We start from the raw sequence: 14,718 nt of genomic DNA, 5'->3' as shown, positions 1-14,718 counted from the left end.
AAGGCTGTAACCTAACAAAATGAGTAAGGCTGTAACCTAACAAAATGAGTAAGGCTGTAACCTAACAAAATGAGTAAGGCTGTAACCTTACAAAATGAGTAAGGCTGTAACCTAACAAAATGAGTAAGGCTGTAACCTAACAAAATGAGTAAGGCTGTAACCTTACAAAATGAGTAAGGCTGTAACCTAACAAAATGAGTAAGGCTGTAACCTAACAAAATGAGTAAGGCTGTAACCTAACAAAATGAGTAAGGCTGTAACCTAACAAAATGAGTAAGGCTGTAACCTAACAAAATGAGTAAGGCTGTAACCTAACAAAATGAGTAAGGCTGTAACCTAACAAAATGTGGAAAAAATCAAGGGGTCTGAATAGCTTCCAAAAGCACTGTATATACATTTTCAGAAATGTTGGTAATTGAGCTTTTCTTTAAAGAAATTATGAAAGAGATAGGTTTGTTTTTTCACTATCTAATTATGGCATGGTGTTCAATGACACACATTTCAAAAATATACATATATCACTTGATGGTTTCATTTCAGAGAGAAAAATAATATATTTTTTTTGCAAAACGCCATTACATCCACCTTACTCTCAGAGGGATAAATAGCGCTGCTAGGTTTTACACAGTCAAATGTAACAAAATAATCTTTTTTTTTAATAAAGAACTGTACAAATGATACGTCAACATTTAAAAAATAGTCACACAAAAAATGTAATGCATCAATATGAGATCTGTATGTAAAACATTTACATTTGACATTTTAGTCATTTAGCAGATGGTCTACCTTTCAAGTTTTAATGTCACGCACACAAGTACAGTGAAATGCCTTTCTTGCAAGCTCTAAACCCAACAATGCAGTAATCAATACCAATGTAGCACTAAAAATAACACAAGGTAGAACAAAAACATACAATAAATGAAATTAAGAAATAAGAAGAACATGAGAAAGTAAGAAGCTATATACAGGGTCATTTCCAACTCCATATTTATAATGTATAGAGATACTGGAGTTAAAGTGATAGATATGTATAGGGCTAAGGTGACTAGGCAGCAGTATATACTGTGTGGTAAACAGAGTAGCAGCAATGTACAGTTGAAGTCTGAAGTTTACATACACCTTAGCCAAATACATTTTAACTCAGTTTTTTTCACAATTCCTGACACTTTATCCTAGTAAAAATTCCATGTCTTAGGTCAGTTAGGATCACCACTTTATTTTAAGAATGTGAAATGTCAGAATAATACTAGAGAGAATGTTTCAGCTTTTATTTCTTTCATCACATTCCCAGTGGGTCAGAAGTTAACATACACTCAATTAGTATTTGGTAGCATTGCCTTTAAATTGCTTAACTTGGGTCAAATGTTTCGGGTAGCCTCCCACACACTTCCCACAATAAGTTGGGTGAATTTTGGCCCATTCCTCCTGACAGAGCTGGTGTAACTGAGTCAGGTTTGTAGGCCTCCTTGCTCGCACACACCTTTTCAGTTTTGCCCACAACTTTTCTATAGGATTGAGGTCAGGGCTTTGTGATGGCCACTCCAAAACCTTCACTTTGTTGTCCTTAAGCAATTTTGCCACAATCTTGGAAGTATGCTTGGGGTCATTGTCCATTTGGAAGACCCATTTGCGACCAAGCTTTAACTTCCTGACTGATGTCCACATAATTTTCCTACCTCATGATGCCATCTATTTTGTGAAGTGCACCAGTGCCTCCTGCAGCAAAGCACCCCCACAACATGATGCTGCCACCCCCATTCTTCACGGTTGGGATGGTGTTCTTCGGCTTGCAAGCATCCCCCTTTCTCCTCCAAACATAACGATGGTCATTATGGCCAAACAGTTCTGTTTTTGTTTCATCAGACCAGAGGACATTTCTCCAAAAAGTACAATCGTTGTCCCCATGTGCAGTTGCAAACTGCAGTCTGGCTTTTTTATAGCAGTTTTGGAGCAGTGGCTTCTTCATTGCTGAGTGGCCTTTCAGGTTATGTTGATATTGGACTCGTTTTACGTTTCCTCCAGCATCTTCACAAGGTCCTTTGCTGTTGTTCTGGGATTGATTTGCACTTTTCGGACCAAAGTACGTTCATCTCTAGGAGACAGAACACGTCTCCTTCCTGAGCGGTATAATAGCTGAGTGGTCCCATGGTGTTTATACTGCGTACTATTGATTTTACAGATGAATGTGGTACCTTCAGGCGTTTGGAAATTGCACCCAAGGATGAACCAGACTTGTGGAGGTCTACAATTTATTTTCTGAGGAGGCACTGAGTTTGAAGGTAGGCCTTGAAATACATCCACAGGTACACCTCCAATTGACTCAAATGATGTCAATTAGCCTATCAGAAGCTTCTAAAGCCATGCCATCATTTTCTGGAATTTTCCAAGCTGTTTAAAGGCACAGTCAACTTAGTGTATGTAAACTTCTGACCCACTGGAATTGTGATAAGTGAAATAATCTGTCTGTAAGCAATTGTTGGAAAAATTACTTGTGTCATACACAAAGTAGATGTCCTAAACTACTTGCCAAAACTATAGTTTGTTAACAAGACATTTGTGGAGTGTTTGAAAAACGAGTTTTAATGACTCCAACCTAAGTGTATGTAAACTTCCGACTTCAACTGTATATGATTGTATGTGTGCTTGTCTAAGGGGGGGAAATTACGGCCCGCCGGGCACTGCAATCCGGCTCACGAGACATTTTTTACTTTTTACCACTTTTTTCTCCCCAATTTCGTGATATATAATTGGTAGTGACAGTCTTGTCCCATCGCTGCAACTCCCGTACGGACTCGGGAGAGGCAAAGATCGAGAGCCGTACATCCTCCGAAACACAACCCAGACAAGCTGCACTGCTTCTTGACACAATGCCCGCTTAACCCAGAAGCCAGCCTCACCAATGTGTCAGAGGAAACACAACACCTGGCGACAGTGTCATGCTCCTGGCCCGCCACAAGAGTCGCTAGAGCGCGATGGGACAAGGAAATCCCGGCCTGCCAAACCCTCTCCTAACCCAGACAACGCTGGGCCAATTGTGCGCCTCCTCATGGGTCTCCCATTCACGGCCAGTTGTGACACAGCCTGGGATAAAACCCGGGTCTGTAGTGACACCTCAAGCACTGCAATGCAGGGCTTTCGACCACTGCGCCACTCGGGAGGCCCTCGCAAATTGATTTTAACAAACAATTGGTCCCCCAAAATATGCAATATCGATTGAATTTCAAAATCCCAATGTGGCCCTAAGGCCAAAAAGTGTTCCCACTCCTGTCAGTATAAATGTTTGTGCATGTTATGTGTGTGGATGCAAATTCAGTGTGTGTGTGTGTGTGTGTGCGCGTGCGTGTGTTGGAGTATCAGTGTGCGTGAGTGTGTAGAGTCTTGTGAGTGTACACAGAGATAAATACATGGGTCAACCCAGAGCGACTTACAGCAAGTGCATCTTAAGATAGCTAGGTGAGAACCACATATCACAGTCAAATATACGGAGTACCAACATTCTATTCGAGCTAAACAATGGATACTTGGTTTTGCAAAAAGAAAAATGTTCTTACACATCCAGAATCGTTTTGTAGCGTTTTGGATATAAACTCTTCATATGAGTATATTTACTGTAAGTGATAATGCCAGAGAAGCCGGTGTTTGGAGGATATTGGCACGGAGGTTGTTAGGCCTGAGACAAAGTCCAAACACCGGCTTCAAGGTCCAAACACCGGCTTCGAGGGCATTATCACTTTTATACAATGGGTTACCAAAATATTCAAATAATGATTTACATATTTTCATTAAAAACGTTATTTTGATGAATTTATTCATACTATTTCATCCTTCCACAAGATATCGCCCCAACACAAATCTAGGGTTGCTTCCCAAGCCGGCTGGTTGTTTGTTCTATCGGTTAGATTGTTAAAGACGCGACCCAGTCGTTCAGTCTTTTTGTTCTGTATCTATTGACACGACCCAGTCGTTTGTTCAAAATTTTCCATTGCCATATTGGCTGGCAATATTGCTAGCTAGCCAACTATGGCTAACTTACAGTCACATCAAACAGTGCAGCCAGAATAAAAACGAAGTAGCTGCATTTGTTTAATTTGTTTTCTAGTGACATTTATTTGTATACATCCATGACAATGAGCTAATGATGCAGATTTCACCTGGCATAGGAAATGTCCTCTCTCATCAGGACACTGTTGTTCAAGAGCTAGCCAACAACACAGCTAACAAAATCACTTCAAAACTGAAGCTGGAAAACTAGCTGCGCTTTGTTTCATTTGACTTGACAGTTCTTTGTATATATACATAAAAATGATGGAGAAAAGCTGCCTACCTGTCTGTCTCATCCCGACTTCCGACACGTTCATACTATGGGACAGCTGGAGATCGAATTTGAATATTGAAAAAATGTGGAAAATGTCGGAGAGACAGACAGTAATATTTATATAAATCTCCGCTGTTGAAAACTTAATGTTAGTCTACAAGAACTGTGACGTAATGTCTAGATGCTTTTTATAATGGAGATCAAGTTCATAAATTGCCTGGCTGGGCTAATGAGATATTGGATTGCGCAGTCAGACGGAACAGAGTAAATAGGCATTTTAATGTCATGGATTTAGCCGGTGGTAACTTGTGTAATTGACACCGGCTAGGATGCATTCAGGATTAGACCCACACGTTGTGTGATATATATATATATATATATATATATATATATATATATATATATATATATATATATATATATTAATGCCAATCAAAGATGGATGGATTTATGTCCTTTATTCACAACCTTTAATCCAGTCCTTATTGACAACAAAGTCAGGAAACGTTCTGTTTCATGTCTAATTATGTATAGCACTCCCATTGGGTGACACTTTGTAGATCTGCTGTGAGACGATAGGTATCTGCTTGGGGAAATTATAGAATCTCAAACTTTCTTGGCTCAACTCCCAACACAGCAGGTATTCACATCACAACAGGCATCATTATGGTACAACGTTTGAGCTTTATCCAGCTTCAAATCAAACCATATCCAGTCAAACCATCCTCTTGTAATGGAGAGCTTTTCATTCAGTCATCAGGACAACTTGGTTGGTGTCGGTCTACTAAATAGCCTGTATAAAAGTTATAAGAGGGATAAAACCAAACGATTAGGATAGAGATTTATCACCGGAGAAGTGAGTGGACGGAGATAGGGACCGAACGCTATCCATCTCTGTCATTGGGAAAACCGCACCTACAGATGTAGGATCTTAATTAGATTTTTTTGCTAAGAAATCAAAACTTTTAGTGCAGTCCAGCATTAAAAAGGCTTCTAAAGTTTGAAATTTCCACTTTAAAATTGCAGACTTGATTTGCCCTAATGGAAAAGGTATCAACCCCTACCCTTTTTTACAATTAGCTATAATCCACATTACAATTCATATTTCCTATTGCTGCAGGATTATTTTCCTGCTGTAGCGGACTGGCTCAAATTAAGATCTTACATCTGTAATGTACTCAATCGTAGGCAGCTGGCAGACAAAACTAACCACTTGAAACAGGGGCAGTGCCATAATTACAGATGATTGCTTCAGAAACCGGACCTTAAGTGGGTGCAGTAGCTAGGCAAAAGCAATTTTACGCTCGCCTCACAGTTTTCCTTCATGCATACGCATGGGGGCAACCACATGTATATGCTTGGGCGGTATACTTCCGGTTGACTATGAATGATTGCCAACTGAGCAATACAAAGAAAACCAACTACTGGTATGACATAACCAAATGTATACATCATCTCCTCTTCAGTCATTTTGGCACATACATGAAGAAGGTTTTGGAACACTTGTCAGCTGTTTACCAGACCTAATAAAGTAACCAGAGTCTGCATCAGTCCATCTTAATAACTTTGCATTCCTTCATTTTGATCCCCCAATGTTCAGTACCCACTGTTGTTACCTTGAGACCTTCTGTCAGAGCCACTCTCTCACATTCAATTTCTAATCCCCAGTGTGTCCAATCTCTTCTCCCATCCCATCTCCATCTAATTCAACGCACTAAAAGCTTTCAAACACTCAACACGTAGTTAAGGTTAACATATACCATGGTCTTATTTTACACTTTTTTTTCACATTAAATGGTAGCGTAGCAACAAGATGGAAGTCAGAACACAAGGTTAGAGTGTATAAATGCAGGAAGGACCAGACTTTATAGTTATTAGCAATTAAGAGTAATTATTGAATTTCTTATTTACTGTATGAGCTGTGAATATATATATAGGAAGTCACAACTACAACTAGGTCTTCCTGCCATGTATATCTAAAATGATCATGTTAAAACTAATAGAACCAACTATTTTATAATGCTACTAAAATGTCTGATGCAGATATTTGTTTCGATCTGAGTAATGTGGTATCAAAGTCAGCATGAAAACCCACATAATCAAATCAAATCAAATGTTATCACAACAGGTGTAGTAGACCTTACAGTGAAATGCTTACTTACAAGCCCTTAACCAACAATGCAGTTTTAAGAAAATCCATAAAAAAGTTAGCGAGAGGAATAACAAATAATTAAAGAGCAGCAGTAAATAACAATAGTGGGTCTATATACAGGGTGTACTAGTTCAGTGTCAATGCATCAATGTGCGGGGGGGCACTGGTGTCGAGGTAATTAAGGTAATTATGTACAAGTAGGTAGAGTTATTAAAGTGGCTATGCATAGATAATAACAGAGAGTAAGTGGGGGGGGGGGGGGGGGGGGGGGGGCGGGTGGCAATGCAAATAGTCTGTGTAGCCATTTGATTAGCTGTTCAGGAGTCTTATGGCTTAGGGGTAGAATCTGTCCAGGAAGCTTGGCCCCAGTGATGTACTGGGCTGTACGAACTAGAAGCCGAGCAGTTGCCATACCAGGCAGTGATGTAACCCATCAGGATACTCTCGATGGTGCAGCTGTAAAACCTTTTGAGGATCTGGGGACACATGCCAAATCTTTTCAGCCTCCAGACAGTGAGAAAACAATCACAATATCAGAGGGAGATGTCATGACAGTGAGCACTTACAAGTATATTTTGTCTCTATGAAAACATCAGGGATGGTTTTGAAATGTCAATGACTGACACAATAAACATTGCTTTCAATCTGGGAGACTCGGACACAAAGCAACACTGTAGAAGTCATCAAGAAATGCCAACTGCAAACAAAGTCTAAATAGACTGGATCATTTCAGAGAATGCAGTCTAACACAAAACATGAAACGTAGTATGGAGTTTATATACAGTGCCTTCGGAAAGTATTCAGACCCCTTGACCTTTTCCACATTTTGTTAGGTTACAGCCTTATTCTAAAATTTCTTAAATTGTTATCAATCTACACAAAATAACCAATAATGACAAAGCAAAAATAAAAACACTGAAACATTTACATAAGTTTTGAGACCCTTTACTCAGTACTTTGTTGAAGCACAGGCTTCTTGGGTATGACGCTACAAGCTTGGTACACCTGTAATTGGGGAGTTTCTCCCATGCTTCAAATCAAATCTTATTGTATATGTCACATACACATGGTCAGCAGATGTTAATGCAAGTCTAGCGAAATGCTTGTGCTTCTGGTTCCCGACAATGCAGTAGCATCTAACAAGTAATCTAACAGTTCCCCAACAACTACCTAATACACACAAATCTAAAAGCCTAATATTCTCTTCAGATCCTCTCTAGGTTGGATGTGGTGCTTTGCTGCACTGCTATTTTCAGGTCACTTCAGAGATGTTAGACCAGGTTCAAATCCGAGCTCTGGCTGGGCCACTCAAGGACATTTAGAGAATTGTTCTGAAGCCACTCCGGCATTGTCTTGGCTGTGATCTTAGGGTCGTTGTGCTGTTGGAAGGTGAACCTTCGCCCCCAGTCTGAGGACCTGAGCGCTCTGGAGCAAGTTTTCATAAAGGATCTCTCTGTACTTTGCTCCATTCATCTTTACCTCGATCCTGACTAGTCTCCCAGTCCCACAGCATGATGCTGCCACCACCATGCTTCACTGTAGGGATGGTGCCAGGTTTCCTCCAGACGTGACGCTTGGCATTCCGGCATTCAGGTTCCATCAGACCAGATAATCTTGTTTTTCATTGTCTGAGAGACTTTAGGTGCCTTTTGACCAACTCAAAGCGGGCTGTCGTATGCCTTTTACTTATGATTGTCTTCCGTCTGGCCACTACCATAAAGGCCTAATTGGTGGAGTGCTGCAGAGATGGTTGTCTTGCTGGAAAGTTCTCCCATCTCCAAAGATGAAGTCTTGAGCTCTGTCAGAGTGACCATCGGGTTCTTGGTCACCTTCCTGACCATGGCCCTTCTCCCCCAGTTGCTCAGTTTGGCATGGAGGACAGCTCTATAACGAGTCTTGGTCGTTCCAAACTTCTTCCATTTAAGAATGATGGAGGCCAACGTGTTCTTGGGGACCTTCAATGTTGCAGAAATGTTTTGCTACCCTTCCCCAGATCTGTGCTTGACACAATCCTGTCTTGTAAATCTACGGACAATTCTTTCAACCTCATGGCTTGGTTTTTGCTCTGACATGCACTGTCAACTGTGGGACCTTACATAGATAGACAGGTGTATGCCTTTCCAAATAATGTCCAATCAATTGAATTTACCACAGGTGGACTCCAATATAGTTGTAGAAACATCTGAAGGATGATCAATGGAAACAGGATGCACCTGAGCTCAATGTTGAGTCTCATAGCAAAGGGTCTGAATTCTTATGTAAATAGGTATTTCTGTTTTTTATTTTTAATAAAACCTGTTTTCACTTTGTCATTATGGGGTATTGTGGGTAGATTGTCTGTAATGTAACACAATTTAGAAAAAGTTAAGGGGTCTGAATACTTTCTGAATGTACTGTATATAGACATTGAGAGGGTTCTGTCACAAAAGTCTCTCCTCTGTGTCACGACCGTCTTCCTGGCTGGAATAAATGGACCAAAGCGCAGCGTGGTGAGCGTACATTTTCTTTATTTATAAAATGACGCCAACAAAACAAGAAATGAAGAAACAACCGTGAAGCTTACACGGGCTATAGTGCCCCTAACAAAGTCAACTTCCCACAAATAACAAAGGGGAAAAAGGCTGCCTAAGTATGATTCCCAATCAGAGACAATGGTAGACAGCTGTCCCTGATTGAGAACCATACCCGGCCAAAACATAGAACTAAAGAACATAGAATACAGAACATAGAATGCCCACCCAAATCACACCCTGACCAAACCAAAATAGAGACATAAAAAGGCTCTCTAAGGTCAGGGCATGACACTCTGATTTGACATTTCAAGGTAGTCACTTGTGGTTTTGACGTTCATTACAATTTTTTTCTCCCCTTTGTTTAGTTGGGTTTGAGTATTCCATGGCACACACACAGTTTTCCCCTTTGTCTCTTTGGATCAAGCAGCAGGCAGAGTGGTGCAAATACAAAGAGTCGGTTTTTCATGTTTGATATCAATTCAAGTATTGTTTTCCACATTTTGCCCACTGGGTCTGGTAATATATTTGGTCGTTATTATAGACCAGTCACACTGAGATCCTTTTTGTCATGGGTTGTGTTCATTGTTAATTGTGGCACGCCTTTGTTTTAATTTATTGAACACATCTTGTTTTATACATCATGCGGCAAAATAGCGACCAATTCATTACACTAGTGAGCACTAAACCGTTACAGTCAATCTGCAGGTACATTAACTATTCTTAAGGTAATTATCCACTCTAAGTACAGGCACAGGTAAACAGAATAGTCAACTGGAGGCCCAATGTTTTGATTCAGCGAACGTCTCTTGAAGGGTATTTGTGCTCTTAAGAATTCACCAATTCGTAGTGGTGTTCTAGTTTGCGTAGTGTCCACTGTCCTAGTCACCCCAAGGCAGAAACATCAGCAGTGACAATACAAGTATGACTCAAGCTGCAAACAAGGGTATGGATCCAATTTATAGGTCACAGACAGGCGTTTCCAACATACTCATGGAGCATGTATTTCATATTTGAGAGTACCTTGTTACTTTTTCCTTTGTAACCATTATAATTATTTCTGTTGGGTAACAATGAAGAGAGTAATGTGTTTGAATATTTCGAGATTCAATTTGAATGAACCCCTTATTCATTATTTGTTCTTTATCTTGTTGTTCTGTTCTTGGTCCGTGGTTCTACTCTGGATGCCAAAACTGAAAGTCTACTCACCCGTTTGTGACAATCCATGAGAATGAGGCGCTGATGTCCAAAAAGGTAACATATAATATCTATTGAGACTATGTTGAGACGCTGCATTAAATAACCCATTCTGCAATCATAGTGGGGAGTCTGACATTTTTTGAATGGTTTGTATTATTATGACATAATAGCCTTGTATTTAGAATGCACTACTGAATATATTAAAAGCATTATACTAATTCAATGCTAATGGCATTACTAATGTCAGTGCTTTGTCCAGTAACTGCTCTTTTCTCCAGCTGTGTGCTCAGGACCAAGGATGTTTGGGTTACTTTTCTTGCAATTCAATTAATAGACTATTTCACAGAGACAGACTTGAACAGACACTTAGCAGACACCTTATTTAATACTTTAACAAACGGCCTTCAGCCTTTTCCCCATTGACTTTGCATTGCCATTACTTCCTGTTTTCATCTGATGTTTGCTTCCTGAAGTTGTCACCTACTGTTTCTAGGATATAGCATCATGAAAGTTGGAAGTGCTTCTTCCCTCACTTAAAGATGCATTACAGATGTTTTTGTTTACTTTTACGGAGTGGCTGCTTGGCCGAATTCTCTGGACATCTCTCCCCCATAGCTAAACAACCAAACCTTCTGCACATGTGAGGGATTCTCTATTTGATGCAGAAAAATGTAGGTAGTTGCTGCTCCCTCTTTCCTGTTCTCACTTCCCCTCAGTGGCGGATTGGCCATCTGGCAAATATTTTTACGCAATTTCTCTATTATACAAATCAATAACGTTTGGGATTAGATTTTTATTTAGTCATATGCATAGGGTCGCAGATGTAGTTGCAGTGTACAGTAAAATTCTGAAGCTCTGCGCTCCAACAGTGTGCATGGGGGTTGGGAGCTATTCAGCAGCCTGATGTTTCTGGGGGTAGAAGCTATTGGCCAGTCTGTTAGTTTTAGCCATGATGCTCCTGTGTGATTGAAGTGGGGAGAACAGGCCATGGCTCAGGTAGCTGAGGTCCTTGATGATCTTATTGGCCTTCCTGCGACACATGCATGCTCAAATTCAAAGTAAAACGCGGCATCAGTAAAGAGACCTGCTCTGACTGTCATCAGGTAGACAGCCAAGATCATGGATCTTAAAAAACGGAAAGGTTGCCTATTAATGTAGAAAGAGCTCATTCTACTTTGTCACCTCACTTAAAACGTAATATTTGGTCATGAAACCATGATTTGGTCACAGTGAGTTGGTGGCACGCACAGTGCTGTGGGTTTGTGTGGATAAAATGACAGGGCCGAATTCTTGTCCCAGTACACCCATGCTCCCCCTGCACATGACCGGATGTCTTTGTCTGTTGTACAAACTGTTGTAACTATAAGCAACCTTTCTCTGTTTACCTTTAATAAAATCTAATTTACGGCCCACAAACATTGTAACCTGTGTGCGGCAGACTGATCACTTCAATTGACAGGCATGTTGTTTTAGTCAAACTCTGGCTCATAGCCTACCGCCTACACGGCACGGGAACGTTTGGCTCCGAATTTGCTCACAAAACGACACTGTACATAATTCAAGAAGATCTTAATGCATATTCCAATGAAACTGATTGAGGTTAAACGGTTGACATGCAGATGCTGAATGGATGTATCACCGGCAAAATGTTAAGAATTATCATTCACGATGGATAAAGTGAGAAACGTAAAGTGAGGGGAGGGTGATCAGCAGCTATGCAATAAAGTTAAGCTGTGCATAAAGTTAAGTTTAAGTAACACATGCGCAGAACGTGATCCGGCTGTTTAGCTCTGGGGAAAAAGCCTTCCAGGGGGGCGGGACAGGGAGGGAACGGGGGCGGGACAGGGAGGGAACGGGGGCATACTTTTTAGCCAGTAGTTTTGAAAATAGCACTCAAGCCAAGAGGGGTCCCAAAAATGTTTTACAACATCAAATGTGTATATCATGTCAATCTTATAAGAATTCAATGAAATGCCCATATGGACCATACATTGACACGTCAAGTTCAAAACATGAGGTTTAAAAAATACAGAAGTATTTTTCAGTCCTCTGTAACAAGTGTTTCAGTAGCTCTCACCCCCAGATTGGAGTTAATAGAGGAAATGGTTATATAACGTCTAAACAAAATTTTGCTAACAAAACTGCAATTCTGGAAGTCCTTGCTTATTTTCTGTGAATGCTTTTCCATTTGCAATGGATTTGGGTCTGTGAGAACAGGTGAATTGGTGCTCTGTCCAATCAATGACTAAAATTGTCAATTACCGTAGGTCTTTGACAGTAAATACCACCACACATTGCAGTGTCCTAAGATGCTGGTTGTGAGGATAAAAATTCGAAACACATTCAACTGCAGACTTAAACTCTAACAAGAATGTTACTAATCAATTATAACATTGTCAGTAGTTGTGCAGAGTAACTGAATTCACAGCTCATATTTATTTACTCATTGGCACAGACACTGACATCTCTTTTTCAACAGTAACATCATATTTTTTGTCTGTAGCTTGATAACACACTTTTGGGAAAGATGGGGGCAGATGGCAGCATAAGCTCTGGTAACCTGGCCGTGAATACAGAGAAGAACAGTGAGAATAACTCAACAACAGAAGAGGAAGACAACATCTCAATCTCCTCACTGCTGATTACTGAATCTGAGGAGCCGAAAGCTAACCCTGCAAAAGATGGATCCTGGCAAGGTGGTGCGACCTCTTTCAACCTTACTAAGGTAAAGATGGAAGCCTTTGAGACACACATTTAATTGTTTGTGACATAAATGGATGACCAAACAGAACGGGGTAGAGATTGAGGCAACACTTTATTTTAAGTGTCCGTAATAAACCATTTATAAGGCATTTATGAAGTGTGTTAACCATTTATTAATCATTACTCCCACATTTATAAACCTTTTACTAATCATTAGTTATTAAGTCTTTTTGCAGCCCCTAATCTAAAGTGAGTGCTATTTAAGCTTTACATATACCTTATAAATGTTTTGAGTGACCAGTGTAATTTCTCACAAAAAGATGGGCATGCCATTGGTAGACATTCCCGCAGTACCTGGTAAAATAATACGCGCACACAGGATATTTGCTACCATTTATGAATGTGGGAGTAATGATTAATAAATGGTGAGTACTGTTTGTAATCGCATTATAAATAGTTTATGAATGCCTTATTAATGGTTTATTACGGACCTTTCAAATAAAGCGTTACAGAGAGTCATTCCCTGTAGTATTGACAAAGAGGGCTTCTGATCATTATGTGTGACCGCATGCAATAAATTCAACTGCTTTTGTGATTGTATAAACATTTATGGAATGCACCATTTTTCTGGAGATTGTGAAACGACATGCTCCACTGGGATGACGGAGAATCCTTTTTGAAGTGATTGATATAATCACTTAATCATTCTGACTTGTATTTTTGGGATAAATTAGTTTGTTCCAACATGGAATAAAACATTTTGTCATCTTTTCAAAACGTTTGTTTGATTTACTGACCTTTTTAATACATGCGAATAAACATTTTATTATACATAATGCAAGTACATCTATGCCGTGTTGGTGTTGTACCTGTGTGTCCCTGTGATTTCTTTGTACTGACTCAGAACATAACTAATTGAAACATTTCTCATTTTGACAAATTGTATATGTTATTCTACTTGTCAGCATCTCTCTACCCATTTCAACTTCAGAGTTGTCAATACTATGCACTACATACAATTAACTAAATGATAGTTAATTAAAGTTTTAATTACATAACAGTGGACACATTTCTCCAGGCAAGAAGCCTAGATCAAGTTAATTACAGTGGCGACCATAGTTGCTACTATATTTAGTTCTGATTACACCACGCATGTTAAATAGACTTTTTCGTCTTGTATTTTTTTCCGTCAATATTCCCGAACGAAACTGTGCACATCCACAGAGAATTTCAATCTCTAAAGCAGGGATCATCAACTAGATTCAGCCACTGGCCATTTTTTTTCTTGAGTGGATGGTCGGGGTGCCAAAAATTATAACAAATTTGTAGACTGCAAATTCACTGCAAGAAGCACAAACAGATATAATATTTGACAAAAATATAATCATTTAAAACCTTGCTTACATTTGTATGCTATTACATCTACACTACATGACCAAAAGTATGTGGACACCTGCTCGGCGAACATCTCATTCCAAAATCATGGGCATTAATATGGAGTTGGTCCCACCTTTGCAGCTATATCAGCCTCCACTCTTCTGGGAAGGCTTTCCACTAGATGTTGGAACATTGCTGTGGGGACCTGCTTCCATTCAGCCACAAGGGCATTAGTGAGGTCGGGCACTGATTTTGGGCCCGACCTCACTAACCCTTTCTGTATGGACCTCGCCTTGTGCACGGGGGAATTGTCATGCTGAAACAGGAAAGGGCCTTCCCTATCAGGTATCAAGGTAAGGCCCAGATGCAGATCATGTCAAAGTAACAATGTTTATTACAGCAACAGGGGCAAAGGTACAGGATGGCAGGTAGGGTCAGCGGACAAACAGAGAACACAGGTA

The 14,718-nt window shown here is 40.0% G+C and overlaps 1 protein-coding gene across 4 annotated transcripts in view; it reads left to right on the top strand.

The window, feature by feature from the left end:
• The window catches only part of mlip (muscular LMNA-interacting protein), a 44,402-nt gene extending 30,745 nt beyond the window's left edge, over positions 1–13,657 (top strand). For all 4 annotated transcript variants that reach the window (XM_021576480.2, XM_021576478.2, XM_021576486.2 and 1 more), the window contains 2 exons: positions 10,178–10,231; positions 12,681–13,657. In XM_021576480.2, coding sequence (XP_021432155.2) covers positions 10,178–10,231; positions 12,681–12,935 — 309 coding nt within the window. In that variant the 3' untranslated portion in view covers positions 12,936–13,657. The remainder of the gene's footprint in view (positions 1–10,177; positions 10,232–12,680) is intronic.
• Positions 13,658–14,718: the final 1,061 nt, after the last annotated feature.

This window comes from Oncorhynchus mykiss, chromosome 20 (assembly GCF_013265735.2).
Source record: "Oncorhynchus mykiss isolate Arlee chromosome 20, USDA_OmykA_1.1, whole genome shotgun sequence".
Lineage (NCBI taxonomy): Eukaryota > Metazoa > Chordata > Actinopteri > Salmoniformes > Salmonidae > Oncorhynchus > Oncorhynchus mykiss.
This window is presented reverse-complemented; position numbering and strand designations above follow the sequence as displayed.